This window comes from Chaetodon auriga, chromosome 4 (assembly GCF_051107435.1).
Source record: "Chaetodon auriga isolate fChaAug3 chromosome 4, fChaAug3.hap1, whole genome shotgun sequence".
Lineage (NCBI taxonomy): Eukaryota > Metazoa > Chordata > Actinopteri > Chaetodontiformes > Chaetodontidae > Chaetodon > Chaetodon auriga.
The window spans coordinates 13295533-13312348 of record NC_135077.1 but is presented as its reverse complement, the minus strand read 5'-3'; the positions used below and the strand labels follow the sequence as shown (position 1 = coordinate 13312348).

The 16816-nt window shown below is 41.9% G+C and overlaps 2 protein-coding genes and 1 long non-coding RNA gene across 4 annotated transcripts; 2 read left to right on the top strand and 1 right to left on the bottom strand.

The window, feature by feature from the left end:
* Nucleotides 1–365: 365 nt before the first annotated feature.
* lgsn (lengsin, lens protein with glutamine synthetase domain) lies at nt 366–4253 on the bottom strand. Its single transcript, XM_076727396.1, has 3 exons — nt 3785–4253; nt 2812–2978; nt 366–1745 (listed from the first exon to the last, which is right to left on the bottom strand). The coding sequence occupies exons 1-3, from the start codon at nt 4251–4253 to the stop codon at nt 552–554; spliced, it is 1830 nt and encodes a 609-aa protein (XP_076583511.1). The 3' UTR covers nt 366–551.
* A 4520-nt stretch (nt 4254–8773) lies between these two features.
* LOC143319344 (uncharacterized) lies at nt 8774–11077 on the top strand. The gene is made up of 2 exons (XR_013077072.1): nt 8774–8920; nt 10937–11077. It is a non-coding gene; the product is annotated as an uncharacterized LOC143319344 (long non-coding RNA).
* A 402-nt stretch (nt 11078–11479) lies between these two features.
* ptp4a1 (protein tyrosine phosphatase 4A1) lies at nt 11480–15846 on the top strand. Of its 2 annotated transcripts, none has more exons than XM_076728238.1 (5): nt 11480–11613; nt 11854–11946; nt 12969–13099; nt 13283–13357; nt 14653–15846. In XM_076728238.1, exons 1-5 carry the CDS (start codon nt 11509–11511, stop codon nt 14777–14779), a joined length of 531 nt encoding a protein of 176 aa, XP_076584353.1. In that variant the 5' UTR covers nt 11480–11508; the 3' UTR covers nt 14780–15846. The 2 variants fall into 2 exon arrangements, with proteins under 2 accessions (XP_076584353.1, XP_076584352.1); XM_076728237.1 differs by having other exon boundaries at nt 14649–15846.
* The last annotated feature ends 970 nt before the right edge of the window (nt 15847–16816 follow it).

The window sequence follows — 16816 nt, the reverse complement described above, 5'->3', positions numbered from 1 at the left end:
AGAGATGGAAGGTTTAGCTGAAAACTTTCTGATTCTGAGGTCATAGATGAAGTACCTCTACAGGAAAGCGACTTAGTCAGTAGCCACACTAGCGGCCCCAAGAGGTTGTAATGTTTACTACACACCAGAAAACAAAAAATACCGACAAGAAAATAAATGGAAAGATAATTCTTAGCATTAGGATTCCAGCATATTTTACCTTCTGTAGCACAATTAGCCAGTTAGCAGGACAATATCACTTCCTTTTTTATTGCACTGGTTAATGGTGCAGTTCTTCTGTCAAACTTCTGTGTTCACACTTGTCAAAGAACAGCTGTGTCAGTATTTTTGATAGTAACTTCAAAAAACGGACACACAAAAAAGTTGTGTACATTGAGGGTGTCCTCATAGCTTTATTTTGAAATGACTCCAAAAAATATCTACAATCTGTATAATAATACTAATAAGGTGTCAGTAATATATAGAATAAAAAACTTTTTATTCAAGCTGTTTTTCATGCTTTTATTTGTGTAGCAAGAGGAAGTGTGTTACCCATAAAACAAGGAGGAATTCTAGATGAAATACTCTAGGCACTTGTTCCTCTCATCATCCAGTTCTTGGGTCTCAATCTCAAACTTTTTCATGGCAATAAAATACTGAACAAACGGCTCTCCGAGGGCGCTGCGGATGACGTGATCCTCCCCCAATGCCTCCAGAGCATCATCAAGCTTCACAGGAATGGCAAACTCCTTCTGCTGACTGGGGGCTTTGTTCAGACTGCTGTCGACGTTCAGGTTCCGTCTGATGCCATCCAGTCCTGCGGCTGCAGTAGCAGCCAGTACAATGTAAGGGTTGGCCATGGCTGAGCCTAGCTTGTTGTCAATGTGCGTCTCCCTCCCGCCATGACACTTGATATTAAAGGAGCTACTGTTATCGTTGCAGCCGCAGGTGGCACACAGCACTCTTTTGGGGTCTTTGATCGTCTTGGCGATGTGGCTCCGGCAGCCCAGGCCGGGCGACATCAGGCAGCTCAGAGCAGCAGAGTGGGTAAGGAGCCCGGCCAGCCATTTTCTGCCGATCTCAGACAACTCGCCTGCCTTCTCCCCAGTGTGAAAGAGGCTACGTCGGCCATTAGCGTCCCACAAACTGTGAGAGAGCACCCCAGCATTGTACAGGCCGTCATCTGTGAAGAAGCTGGCAATGTAGCTGTATTTACGAGCCATCTCTTTGATGCCAGTGCGGAAGGTGAAGGCGCTATCTGCAGCCGCAATCCCAAACTCTGGCCTCAGGTTAATCTCCATCTGCCCAGGGCCACTTGCAGAGGCGATGCTATCAATGTCTGCACCCATGCAGTACATGCTATCCACCAGCTGCTGGAAGAAAGGCAGGTCATGGTTGCTGAGCAGGGTGGTGGCCGGGAATAAGAGTGTCTTTGGGCCTATCCGGTCTGGCGCTCCAAGTACACAGCATTCATAGGTGAAGGATGAGTGCAGGGAGAATCCTAGGCTTTGGAGCTGGCCGAGGAGCTGCTTGGCGATGAGGCGAGGTGAAGTGCGAAGGGGGCTTCCTGTAACCGTGCAGGGGTCACAGATGACTCTGGCTGTCTGCTCAGCCCAGGGTAAGACCCTGAAGGTTGGAAGATCAGGGATCAGAAGGACATCACTGCTGAAGTTGGCAGTGCTGGCATTGTCCACTTCGTTGCTCTTAGGGCTCAGGGTTAGCTCCAGGTAGCTTCTGGGCATTGGGACCCCATATACTGCTTTCTCCTGTGGATACAACATTTGTGTTGAAGCAATAGTTTGGGAAAAACAATCATTCATTTTCTTTTTGAGAGCTAGATGAGAAAGTCAATACAACCCTGATGTCTTTTAAGTATGGATGTATAGTTTAGGTGATTAGCATAGCTTAGCATAAAGACTGGAAGCAGCATTAGCCTGTTAGTGTCCAAAATTCAAAAAACACTTACCAACTCCTCTAAAGCACACTAATTCACACACTGTATCGTATTTGGATATTTTGTACACAACAGTTTTGTTAAAATGGCCATTTGTGTTTATAGAGGGAATTAGGTGGTGTCTAAAAACCATCCGCCCAGTACTTCTGTTTTGTTTTGTTTTGTTTTGTTTTGTTTTTGTAATTTTTATCTAGCATGTTAATGTGATTTACACATTCATGTCCCCATCAGGATGACTTAGTGATTTAACTTCTCATCTAGCGTCTCCGTCTGGTCAGAATTATAATGTCTAGTTTAGAGTGAGCACTTAAGAACTAAATACTTGCAAAGGTCAGCAGTTCTTTGTGTTTATGGTAATTAGCAAATATGAGAATGCTAATAGGCTTTAATAACAAGGTAAACATATTATACATACACCTGCTGAGCATGTTAGCATGCTGGCATTAGCATTTAGCTCAAGCATTGCTGTGCCTAAGATCAGTCTCACAGTGTAGCGTAGCTGCAGGCGCTTTGTCCTGTTGCACTTCTGTTTGTGCACATATTAAACAAAGCAGATTAAATGAGTTAATTAGTGAGAGCTGTTGGTTGACATGTTTTTCAAATTGGAAATAGCATTAGCCAGGCTCGCACTTTCTTCCTGTGTCCAGGTTTTAAGATAAGCTATGCAAATAGCCTCCCTGCTTCAGCCTCATACAGTTTCACGCTGAGGCGAGATTGAGAATAACCCTAAAAGAAAGCAACAAATCTGGCATCCCATTTAGCTCACACTTGTTTCCCAGCAACACTTTCTGCTATTGCCAGACCCCTATCTCCCCATATCTTGCTCTTCTCTATCATACAACAATCCTTTGAAATAGATAGAAAGGTTAGGTGATTACATGGAAGAAGCGGACAGGCACTGTCTTGGACCTGGACACCCCGTGGAGATCGGTGGCCTCAAAGCGGACGAAGTTGATGTTTTCTCTGGCGATCTGCTGCTTGATCTGCTCCATGGTTGAAATGAAGCTCTGATTCCCAAAGATCTCGATAGTCTCGTTTTCGTTATCTGTGGAAAAGAGTTTGAAATATCAAATACGTTTTGTTTCCCTCAGTATTTCTAAAACTCAAAGCTCCAGTTGTGTCAAAACCACTTCAGTCAAGCCAAAGTCAAATCCCAAACCAGTTCTGTTGATTTCAAGTCAGTGTTGAATACAGCTGGACAATAAAAATATGAGCTTATTGCAGACATATCGGTATCTGTCTGTATGTTGGTTATAATAAGAAATTGCAGGATAGAAATGCCAGACAAAGATGTGATTGTTTTGGAAACACTGTCAACAGTACAGAGTTTGCCCACCAGAGAGCACTGATAAGTTGATTCTTCAACTGCACAGTGTCTAGTTTAGGATGTATCTTGATCCCAATCAAAATCAAATCCCATTGAAAAACAATCTCAAAGGGCAACAGGTGGTTGTTCCAAATGCAAAACTAATGATTAAGGAGTTTCTTAGGGGTGAAAAAAGATGTAGATCCTACTACTAGAGATCAATGGCAAGTTATTTTTACCAACTGACAAATCAATTCATAGAAATTAAAAGTCCACAAATAGATATTGCTCATTTTTCAGGTTATAGAAGTCAATATCCATCAATCCTGAATCCAAGTCCAAGTTAAAACAGGAACTAGAATGAAACAAAACCAAGATATTACAATAAGACTTGAGCACTGAAGCCCTGTGAGCCGATAGTTTGTCCTCAAAGAGCTGAAGCTATCTAATGTGTCTCACAATATTTGCTCAATTTTGACTTTGTAAACAATATTTTATCATATACATCAGGGATAAACTTGTCTTTTAGCCAAAGCTTCACCAACCTGAATGAGAAGCTCCAGTCTCTCCCCAGTAGCCACCGCTTGCATCTGTGTGTGTCCTGACTCCAGGCTGCCTATTTGTGTTGGCATCAGACCTGAATGAGCTGGATGAATCCATGCTGGAAGGCAGCTGAATAGATGTGCTATCTCTGGAGCTGGGCCCCCTTCTGGAAGCATCAGACTGGGGTTTGAAGGTGCTGAACGCCCTGTTGGGATTTCCATCGTCGTGCCGTCTGTCGGGCCTTCCACCAGCACCTCCACCACTGCTTAAGCCGCTGCTTCCATGGAGGTACGTATAAGGACTTCCTGGCTTCCCATCATCTCTTCCCCGGATGCTGAGCAAAGGACTGTCCCTCAGGACGGTTTTCAACTCCTCCATGGTCTGCCGGGGGACGCCCATCTCACCGTAGGACACCCTGGTTTGAGAAGACGCCTCTCTGGTCCAGTCCTCCCCAACAGCAGGCTCATCCATGGGATCATCGACTTGCTCTGGGGGCCTGTGAGGCAGAGGGGCGATGGAGATCACAGTGGGGGTGTCTGGAGGTAAAGGGATGCTGGTGGGAGCGTGGACGATGGATGGACCTCCTCCTCTGCTGTTCCAGTGCACCGGAGGCACATATTTCCCAGTCACCCTCACTCCCTTCCTGTTGCCCAGGCTCATCCCTGTGCCATCTATTTGGTCTTTGCTTCTACTCTGACCCTCCTGGAAAACACACAGTGGGTCTATCACAAGTACGGTAAGAGATGGTCAAGTTTATATGAAATGAGTTACTAAAGAGTGCAAGGAATCAGGAGCCAACCTAGTCAACAAAGTCAATAAAAAAGATATATTTGAAGCAAAAGCTGCTGCATCCATTCACACCTTTGTGCTGAAACAAAAAATGTTAGATATGGAGTTGTTACCTTGAAATCTTCAGAGTCATTCATTCTTTGTTTGTACTCTTTCATGAACTGTGATTTGGAATTTGATAGCCCTCATGTGAAGGCAGAGCCTCACTCGCACATTAATTTTTATAGACAATTGGTACAATGGTGACCGATTAGAAAATTCTTTTTGCCTCCCAACACCGATGGGAGTCCAGCTGGAAACTGGCACCTGCCGGCCGCTGGTGGACACTGAACCACTGCTGCTTTGAGCTCATTGGCCGACCGCGAGGACAATTCAGTGCTGCTTTTGTGCCATTGCAAAGTGAAACTGCAGAGCTCAGCAGCTCTGTTTGTGCTTCCAGAAAGATATGAGGGCAAAAGTATTTATTCCAGAGAGATGAAAACACACTGTGAGGCACAGACAATGGCTGTGGGTAGTGATGGTCTGTGCATGAAAGAGCTGCTGTCAGAGTAAAAATGTGTTTTCTTGAGGAACAAATTTAACATGTTTACAGGCAAACTCAGCTCAAACAAAAGCTTTGTTTTTCTGCTTATAGGCTTCAGTCAATGTAGTTTATTACTATAGAAGTATAATGGTGCGACTTCCTAATAAGTTATATGTAATAAAACAAAACAATCTCACAACAAGGTCCATTTGGTAGCTGTTCTGGAACCTTCTATCATATCACATGATCTACATCAGCACATTTTCAGTCTCAACCTTGAGGTCAACAAGGATGAGAAGTCTTTAAGATACAAAATAGTGAAATGAACTTAAAACTTCGAAAATATCACAGCAAATTAATGAAGAGCATGTGACGCAGTTGAAAGCTCCAGAGCAGCCACTAATCCTGGACCTGGACCTGGTGCTGACTATGTTTTGTCAACTGCTTCCAAAGTCAAGAATGGACTTTCAGTTTATTTGTTTTATTTAATGGCTATTCATTAATGGTCTGTTTTCTGGTTAAGTATGTGTGCACATACAAGTAATTTCACTGTTGTTTAAACATTGCACTCAGTGTACTTGCATAACAATAAGTTAATTAGTGCGAACATATCAAATAAACAATAAGATAAAATAAAATGTATTAATATTTTATAGAATCATAAACAGTTCAGAAAGAATATTTATATTTATGTACATTTTTTATAAGTAAATCTTCAATAAAAACTTGTGGGATTGCAAAAAAAAATGCTATTAAATACATTTTGGTCCAGATGTTCTGCAGCTTATTTACAGGAGGTAATATATTGAACTGTTTATTGGCGGATAAACAGACCAATGAGGTTGTGTTGAAGGTGGATAAACAACACACGAAAGGACTGCTGATGCTGAATTTTATGGGTGTGAAGAGACAGCAGTAACTGGAGATAAGTGTACCAACTGATCACTTTCTCTTTTTCTCCTACATCTTGTGCCAAATGACATCACTCTTTCCAGGAATCTTCCTGGAAGTCATTAGGAAATAAACAGGAAAATAAAGTGTTCCCGAAGGACAGTCCACACCCCAAATGTTGTTTATATTAATGGGTTATTGCTGCTCTGTTAGCAAAATATTAATGAACTGATGATTTATTAACCATTTATAGAGCCATTAATTATATCTTACAACCCTAAAGTATGCCTTATTAGAAAGTGTCCTGATATAATAAAGGTTTTACTTGAAATTGCTTAAATGTTTTCATATATTTAGCAAACTATGACTACAACCTATCTGCTTCTATGATGTGCTTCTACTACTTTGACTACTTTTGTTCGACTTCAGTGCCTCGCACTGCTGCAGGTGGGCTGTATGTGTGGAAGTCACTGAACTGAATCTCCAGCTGTCATGACTCAGCTCTGACTTCAACATCGATGACTCAGGATGAGACACTGATGACTTTGAAAGTAAACATCAAATGTCCCCTTAAAGACAACTTAATTAGGATGCAATTGCCTCAGAAATCAGCTTCACATCTTCTTGCATTAACTTAAATGTGCTGGCTAATGATACAGAACTCCATGTAATCAGAAGCTACACCGTACACGCCATTATCAAAACTTAACTTTTATGTATTTTTAATAAGGGATAATTTGTTTTTATACCCATATGCATTTTTAAAATTCAACAATTTACGCACTATTTTTCCATAAAATCCCTCACTTTAAAATCTGGATTGGCCACAGTAGATGCATGAGTTGTAGTTTTGTGAACTGAATTTGTAATGTTTCAGTGATTTCTGGTGTCCACGTGTGGCTGCATGGAGGTGAAAGAGCAGTCGGGCCTCAGCAGACACCACCTGACCAGTGCAGCATGGAGGCAGAGAGATGTCTGGGCAGAACACCTCACATTTTCAGGGTGGGGTTTTAAAGAGCTGCGCCAAGCTGGAGACAAGTCAATAGAGGAAAAACCGGAAATGCCCAGGGTTTCTCTTCAAAATAAGCTTAAGGTGTGTCAACAACTAAACCGAGACAAAACTGTATTTGATTGTTTTATTTTCGCCCTGTGTTCAGAGAGGTTCAGAGAATTAACCTGTAAGTTGATCAGACTCCAGCTTGTCCAAAGCTCAGTCAAAGTTTGTCTTTGTCTTTTGTTTGAAAATTCAAGAGTTGACACTTTGGTGATTCAAGTTGGGTTTTTTTTTTTGTTTTTTTTTCTTACATGTCATTCAGCAGCATGTTCAGTCGCATATTGGCCTGAATATTAGGATTTGTGTGTAAACAGGCTCACAGGCAGGATTTTAGGAAAAGTTGTATTCAAAATCACCAACCTATTTACTTCATTTTTGTAAGTTTTATTCCTCCTTTATCCTTATCTGGACAGGAGGAGGAGTTCAGGACACTAATCCAGGACTTTGTCACATGGTGCGACTCCAACCACCTGCACCTCAACACCACCAAGACCAGGGAGATGGTGGTGGACTTCAGGAGGCCCAGGCCTCATCCAGAGCCTGTGACCATCAAGGGGGACTGAGTGGAGTTTGTACAGACCTACAAATACCTGGGAGTGCAGCTGGATGATAAAATGGACTGGACTGCCAACACAGATGCTCTGTGCAGGAGAGGACAGAGCCGACTGTACTTCCTCAGAGGGCTGGCGTCCTTCAACATCTGCAAAAAGATGCTGCAGGTGTTCTACCAGACTGTGGTAGCAAGTGCCCTCTTCTATGCAGTAGTGTGCTGGGGAGGCAGCATCAAAAAGAGGGACGCTACATGTCTGGACAAACAGGTGAGGAAGGCAGGCTCTGTTGTGGGCACAGAGCTGGACGGCCTGACGTCTGTGGCAGAGCAACAGGTGCTGAGCAGGCTCCTGTCAATCATGGAAAATCCACTGCATCCGCTGCACAGCATCATCTCCAGGCAGAGGAGCAGTTTCAGTGACAGGCTGCTGTCACTGTCCTGCTCCACTGACAGACTGAGGAAGTCGTTCCTCCCCACGCCATGCGGCTCTCTAACTCCACTCGGGGGGAAACGTTAAACATTAATGTCAACATTCCTCAATGTCCTGAATGGAATCTGTACAACACTCTGTAACTTGCATTCTGTTTGCACTGGACATTTAAACTCTGGACATCTCACTTTAACTCATTTAAACACTTGACACTTAAACTTGAATTCTGTTGCATTGGACATTTTTACTTTTAATTCTGTTTGCACTGGACATCTTCACCTTTAATCCTATTTGCACTGGACATGTGGACATTTTTACATTTTTTTACTGTTAACTTTCAATTCTTTGCTTGCTGTGCGTTTAGATTATTTATTGCATACCTTTTACTTAAAATTTGTGGAATATGCTGGAACTTGTGAATTTCCCTTGGGGATGAATAATGTATCTATTTATCTATCTATCTATCTATCTATCTATCTATCTATCTATCTATCCATCTAATGCCAGCCTGTTTTTCAACACAGTATATTTTATTGCCGTGTTTATGTGTTTTTTGCAAAGCACTTGTAACACTGGTTTTGATAAGTGCTACACAAATGAACTTTAATATTATCATAAACTTTACAACAGTACAAACTCTAAAGATAATCACTGTGCAAAATCAGGAAATCCCCACATTGCTGCCAAGTGGAGGGGGTGTTTTATTTTGAAAGTTCTGACAGGAAGTTGGCTTCGTCTTTCTTTCAGCCTGACGGAGTGGTCGCAGCAGACCAGGAGACTTCGGCTCCGCTTGGAGAAGCAGCACCGGCCTGTATGGTGGAGAACCGTTTATCATTTTTACCTTTTTCTGGGGACCGGCTGTATGATTAAGCTACAATCTTCAATGAGTAAGCATATTCCAGTAAGTAAAATGTTTTTGTGGCTGCCATTTTGTCTCCGTTTCCACTCCTTCGGTTCGTGTTGTAAATCAGTACGTTGTCGTTACCAGCTGGCCTTCACGTTTCTTCGGTGAAATCTCGGCCTTCTCGTCACGAAGCCGCTTTAATTCCTCCACGACTCTGACACTTAACATTAAATCTCTCAGTTAACTGTAACATAAACCGACTGGACGGGTATTTGTTTCGGTTATTTCAGCGTAATTAAAGCTTTGTGAGATGTTCGTCATGGTGAGGAAGCGGCAGTCGGATGCGCAGCCCGGGCTGGTCCGGCTAACGTTAGGCATAAGTTTCTCTCGGTGGAAACGACGTATTTTGACGTGAAATGTCAAAAATGTGTACAAAAACACGTCGTCTGTGATTTCTGACACAATGTACCTTCCTGCTGCTTGAACGCGGCGTCGTGTTTGTCACCGGAAAGCCTGGTGTAGGTCGCCCCTCTCCGCTCTTGACAGTGCCTATAGGCCTCCAACGGTATATGATGGCGCCCAGTGCGTCTTCACACAAAGGACACTTTCCGGCTTTGAAATGTAAAGCAATAACATATCAGCATGACCGTCGTCCTCTTTTCTGTTCCTCACCTCTTTTGTCGTTTTCTATCACCTGTCTCTCTTTCTCACTCATTTCATTTTCTCCATTTTGTTCACTGCACAACATTTTCTACCGAATGCTGTTTTCCGGCCGGATTAACAAGCATAGCTGAGCAGCTTAGGTTTTAGTATTTGGAGCAAAAGCTGGAGAGAAACATGTCCAGAGAGTGGGCCTTCAGGTATTAACACCCTGCTTAAGAGTGTAAAGGGCAGAAACATTAGGAAGGAAATGGCAGTGAAACCATTTGTGAGCCAGATTTATGGTGATGATTATAACTGTGTGTGTGTGTGTGTGTGTGTGTGTGTGTGTGTGTGTTAGTTAAAGCCCAGCTGAAGGCCTCATGGTGAGCTCAGCTTTCACTGATATGACCTAGATGTCAGAAATGACACATCCTTCCTATTGTGCACCAGCAGCCATTAGGTAAGACGTTACATGGTGCTGCAGTGTGATTTTATATAACACACTGACAGGTAGATTTTCATATGTGTGTCTCATATGTGCAGCTTTGCATCCCACATTTGGTTGGGGGCTCCGGGTGGGAGTCAAAACTCCACACCTTGGCAATGGGTAGTGCCTTGCTTAGGATGTTAATCTGACTGGTGGTTAAATACCACACACACACACACTAAGACACACACAGGAGTTTAAATTCTCATTTTCTAAAACACTGGAAACTGCGCCGCCCATTTTCAGTGGAAGAACATAAACGTCAATAAAGATATAAATGCAGAGGGTTTATGATTATGACCATATATCTGATTTCTGTCGGGGTTGTTTGTCGGCTGTTCGTGCGAGCAGGAATTGCAGGAAACTCTTAAATCCATATAAAGACATTGTGTCATGTCTGCATTGACGTGTGGTCTGTGTTTGGTCTCTGTGCTCTTTCTATGATCGATCTGATGTGGAGACAGTCTGTTATTCTTGAGATCTGAAGGACTGGTGGATTTCACTGGACATGCAGTTTCAGTATCAGAGTTACACGGTCGTTACTCATAAGTGTGCGGAGGAAAGGTGTCGTCAGGGTGTGTGATGCAACTGTGAGACAATACAAAAAGTCAGTGACATAAGTAGGACTGCAACTAAATGAGCGTTTGTGGTTATTGTTGAATCTGATGTCTAAATTGGTGGAATCAGTGTTCACTCCAAACTTGATATTAGTGATGGAGTCAGAACATTTTCTGCCATCAAATTTAAGTCCACAGGAACAAGAAGAGTACAAAGCACACCACCAGAAGCTGTTTTGTCACATTTCAGTGCCAAAAACCAAGAGTGCCTGTAGTGTCTTTAACACACAGAGCCTCAACAGAAGCCCTGTGTGCCTCCTCTCTTTAAGAATCTGTGTTTTTAAAAGCATCCTGTCCTCCCTCCTTGTCCCCCTCTGTGTCCTGCAGCAGTTCTGTGGTGTTCTGGGTCACACATTTATGGAGTTTCTGAAGGGCAGTGGGGATTACTGCCAGGCTCAGCACGCTGCCTATGCAGACGAGTGAACAGCCAAACTCGCCATCGATCCGACGCACTTGAGCCACAGGAGGGACCCCGGAAAGTTGGCAGGACCGGGACGCCTCCCAGAACCAGCGACAACTCGGCCTGGATGGGGTAACTCCACCCGCTGCACACTGCCCTCGTCGGCTTCCGCCTGGCCTGAATCAAGGTGGAACCAGCCTTGTTTTTTTCTTCCTTTTCTTTTGTTTTATTCCAAAGGAGAGGGTTTTGAGTTGTTTCTCTGATTGTCCGCCCCTTTTTCGGTCGCCAACTCCCCATATTTCTCCATTTACCCGTTGCAGCCTTCGTTTTCGTTTCTGCTCGCCAACCTTGAAGGAAGACCGAACGGTTTCTGGGTTTCTAGAAGCTCGCTGGACGTTTTTGTTTGACATTCCCTCCGAGTTTAACTAAGTGTTTACATTCGTGTTTTTACTCTGTGGAAGACTTTCGGGTTTTGTTTTGGTTTTTTTACGTTGTCACAATGGCTCGTATGAACAGACCAGCCCCTGTGGAGATCACCTACAAAAATATGAGGTTCCTCATCACCCACAATCCCACCAACGCCACCCTGAACAAGTTCATCGAGGTGAGCCTTAGTACAGTTACAACTAGTACAGTTTTAAGATTGTATGTTCACATGTGGGAATTATGAGGAGAAAGAGACCATGCATGGAAATCTTTTGAAAATGACAACTTAACGTGAGAGGTTATTTGTTTAGATATTTCGGCAGAAGATAAAATGTTAATAAAGGACACGTTGTGTTTTGCAATAGCTTACCTATTCCTGTACGTTTGTAGTTTTGCAATAAATGATGTGTTTTTGCAGGAGCTGAAGAAATATGGAGTGACCACCGTCGTGAGAGTTTGTGAGGCCACCTATGATGCCACACTGGTGGTGAAAGAAGGAATCCAAGTTCTGGTAAGTTCAGGCCTAAAAACCTTTGGTTCCTTCATGAGCGGCGATGCATCACACCGCACTTAATGTAGTCTTGTGGTCAGTTTTATCCTTGTGTGCATAATGCATAAAAAACAATCGTAACAGTGAGCTCACAGCTTGTACCATTTCCCTGTTACCAGCTTGGTGACTTTCTTCTTAGATTTAGTGAGTTGTTAGACTTGCAAAATGCAAACACTGCTTTAAAAACAACAAGCAGCCCACAGAGGACAGTGTTAATGTTTTAAGATCAACACAGCCAGTTCAGTGCACGTCTTATTTCCTTCTTTAATTCAAAAAGTTAAGATGATCAGATGATGTTTAAAGAAGGGTTAGGACATGGAGCAGATATGAATTAGTGGATTATTTTTAGGCCTGCAAATAATTAATTATTCATTTTCTATCCATCTGATGGTTGGTTGTGGTCTATAAGATGTCAGAGAATTGTGGAAAATTTCCAAAAGTATAAGTTGATATCTTCAAATTGCTTTTATTCAGATCAAAGCAAGAAAGCCACCACACATTTGACAAGGTGCAACCAGCAAATGTTCTTTTGGCTTTATAAATCATTTAAACAATCCATTGATTCTTGAAACAGTTGTCCAATAGTTTTTCTGTTGATTGATTGATTAAGCAATTAATCAACTGATTGTTGCAGCACAGTTTGAATTCTGTGTCAGCAGTCAGCAACACTCTGATGTGATCATGGATTCGTTTAATGATGTGTAAGACTAAAGATTTTGTGTCTAAGTGTTGTACTTAAACTGATTTTATCATTAACTACATTAACTGGACCATTTTCAGAAAAGCTTCCACTGAAAAACAGCTCAATAAAATGTCAAATGAAGACACCGACACAGAAAGAAACCCCCTCCAGCTGTCCCTCCCCCCTACAACAACATTTGTGTTTCCCTGCAGCTGGTTTCAGCCCTCACACTTCTTTTGTTTTGGTTTCCAAGAAACAGGGCAGATGACGTCATTTCCCTCTTTCTCCCTCTTCTCTGCAGGATTGGCCGTTCGATGATGGAGCTCCTCCCTCCAACCAGATCGTGGATGATTGGCTGAACCTGCTGAAGCTCAAGTTTAGGGAGGAGCCCGGCTGCTGCATCGCTGTCCACTGTGTGGCAGGGCTGGGGAGGTGAGCACTCACTGTCACAGAGATTAAAGTATTATGTTCTCTCTACACGTGATTTCTGTTGGGATGCGGCAGATAAAACTATGAGCGCTTCCTTCTGTTAATACATGCTCTGATACAGAAACGTAAGGACAGTGTAAATGAAAGCTGTTTTTAGCTGACTGCGCCCCTTTGTTTCCCCTACAGAGCTCCTGTTCTGGTCGCTCTCGCCTTGATTGAATGTGGGATGAAATATGAAGATGCTGTCCAGTTCATTCGACAGTAAGTTCACATGTCAATGAAAACCTGTCAACACGGCTGCAAGTTCGCTCTGGAGAAATTTTTGTTTGAGAATCTAATGAAGCCACCGGGTGATAGATAATGTCACAGTAAGCCAGCATTAGAAGTTAGGATTTTTGAGACCAGAACTGAAGGATATTTGGAAATTAAAGTGGCAGTAGACAAGTTTTTTTGCTGGAAATGGTTATTTTGAAGTAAATGTTGATGGCGCAGTGTAATGGCTGTTTGTTTTTGGGTTGGATAGTATAGAGGCAAACAGCAAGGAAACAGTGGAAGATGTGGGGGTTACACTTACATTTCGGCAGTTTGGTGATATGTGTTTTTTAACATGAGCACACAAACCTTTTCTAAGTTCTCTTAAATGTGGTTTCATTCCGCTATTGTGGCCAGGATGTTCACTGAGCTGTGCAACAGCTGGAAAATGAACCTGTCAGTGCCCTCTGGTGGACCGACTGTGTCATAGAGACCCTGCGCTCCCTTAAATGTGCATGTGTTGTTTTTTTTATTACTTCTCACCCACCTCATGCGCACACACCAGAGTATCTGTGATGAGCTGTCTGATAACACTGGCCACGCCATCATATTGGTTTTGAGATCTTGGTGCTTTTCTGTGGGACACATAAAGCAGGGAAGGATGAGTCATGCAACTGTAAATAGCAGGAGTGGAGGGAGTGCTTTAAAGTAGGTGATGAGTCTTTGCTTGAAATGTTTTTAGATCCCACACGCTGGCTTTCAAATGATTTTTCATAGAAAGTTACAAGAATAATGTTAAAAATGCCAAGACTTGGGCGTGTCATTTATTAATTAATATCTGTTATATGGTATTGTACATCAGTGTATGTATCTTGGTGTGATAAGTTGGGAAGTTACAAGGAAAAATTGTTGACGGATAAAAGACGTATTGTCATGACTTATTGTCTACTACTAGTTAGTGAACTAAACTGGTGAGCTAATTAGAGCTGTTAGCTCATAGACACAAACAATACCATTAACACATTGTTAACACATTAGTCGATAAGATATTTACTAGATTGTTCAGAAAAATGACAATTCCTGCATAGTGTACCTTTTAATATTGTCTTGCTTAATATGTATATGCATATCATTCACCTGTAAACATAACGTAGTAACAGGCTAATAAAGTGCATATCTTCTCTTTATATTACATATTCAGTATTTATTATATTCTCGTCAAATGACCCTGTGGTCCGGCCAAAGAATGTGGAAGATCTGTTGAACTGAGCTGAATTTGTGTCCCGTTGTTTCCTTCCAGGAAGCGTCGAGGAGCGTTCAACAGCAAGCAGCTGTTCTACCTGGAGAAATATCGTCCAAAGATGCGCCTGCGCTTCAAAGATTCCAACGGCCATCGCAATAACTGCTGCATCCAGTAGAGCCAAACCCTGAGCCACGCATATACACGCAAGACAGAAGAGTTCAGTTCAACCTCCCTGGCAGGCTTGTTTTTAGTCATTGTGTTGAAGTATGTTATTTTGAAAAAAAAAAAAAAATCATGCTTGGTAATTAAAGTGTCCCCTTCCAGCTCCAGGTTCAAAATCAAGTTTAGAAAAAGGAAAGAAAGAAAAAATGATTCTGTGAACCAGATTCACCATATTTTAACTTCATGTACCCCCCCCCCCCCCAAAAAAAGAAGAAAAGAAATAAGGAAGGGCAGCGCTGAGTCGTGTATCATTGTAAGATGTTGGATTGGTTGTTTCGTTCAGATACATCCCAAAGAATTCGATTGGCCAGTTTACCCCATTATCCTGAGAATGTGTTTAAAAAAAAAAGACGTTTTTCATTTCATGTGAGCAATTATGTACCCTGTTCAATCTTAATGTTCCGTTTCAAGACTGACTAGAAAGAGGTATGCCTTCCTTCAAATCAGATGGTTCATCCATAAATGCCTTACAATCGAAGTGGAACAAAGGCAATCGAGGCGGGAGCCGACTCTCGCCGGCATTTGGAAAAGGTGTTTCATTTTTCTACTCGGAACAAAAAAAAAAAGAAGTTGTTGCCTTTGTCTTGTGCAGGAAGTCTTACACTCACTGATGCCCTTTCAGTAACTATTTTTTAATATAAAAAGCTTAATTGTTGCAACATTTGTCAATTGAAAGTCTAGGAACTTGTACTCATTTCTTTTCTCTATCAAACCTTCTGTTTACTAATTAACTGCCATGTCCAAAATGTGATGTTTTTTTATTTAGTTTCATTATATTTTATTTTTCAGTTCTTGTTTCTTTTTTGCTTCAAACTGGACTTCCAACGTCTGCGATATTTTGTATGCCTTTTTATTTGATGTCCGTAACTTAAGACTTGGATACTTGATGATTTTATGTATTTGAAAATGTGTACTATTATTATTAGGTTGGCTATTTATACTATCAATGGATGTGTGATTTAGTACCGTGAGCGACTAAGTTGTACCTGTTCACCAACTTGTGAGAGTACATTAAATGATACACTGAAAAACAGCAGAGTTCATGAGTGATTATTGTCAGTGATTCTGAAATATTGTCATGGTTGTTAGGAAAAAAGGGTTTTCTTCTAAATACTTTTTAATTCAGTCTGAATGGGACTTCATTCTTGATTGTGGAGATAATAGTTGACCAATAAAATCTCCAATCAAGGCCCACTTACCAGCTTTTTCAAGAGCTCTCAACAGCATCTTATCACTTCCTCCGTGCTCCATCCACAAGCTCTTTGTGTTGTTTGTCCAATCACATGATTCTATTGAGACAACATCAAACCTCCTGACTTCCTGTTATAAAACCATAAAAACAGGTAGGAACAGCAGGCAGTGTGTGTGAGGTGTTTGATCAGCATGGTGCTTTTAAAAATGCACATCAGTTTTAATTCACAGTTTCATTCAGCACATTAGCTTGTTGTGTTCAAAACAAAGTGGAAACTACTCAAAGGTCAAGTGTCTTGTAAAATGAAACCCAAAATGTGCAGAAACTTAGTATGAAGCAAAACACTTAATGGCGGTACGACTGCCACCCTGCTTCTACTTCTTCTGCTGCTTCTTATTTTACGTCTTCTGTTTCTTCTTCTAATTTTTCTCCTGCATCATCTTTTTCTGCTTCTTTGTCAGCATCTTCTTCTTGTGCTTCTTCTTTGTGTGTCTGATCATCATGATGTACACAAGACTTTATGGTGGCACAGCCTGCAGCAGTCTCCCCTCACGGTGACCTGATTCGATGATCATCTGATTCAAACGCTTTCAGTCTGATTTCACTGCAGATGTTCAAACACTGAAAGTCACTGAATCATTTACACGAAACCTTGAGTGAAACACTGGTCTGTATACTTCCTCTCCTTAAATCCGATTTTTGTCATTCACATCTGACATGACTGAGGTTCCTCCCTGAATGCCGGAGGTGTCAAAAGCATTTCACCACCATTTTCAATCAATTGTCAAATAGCTGAATTTAAAGATATTGT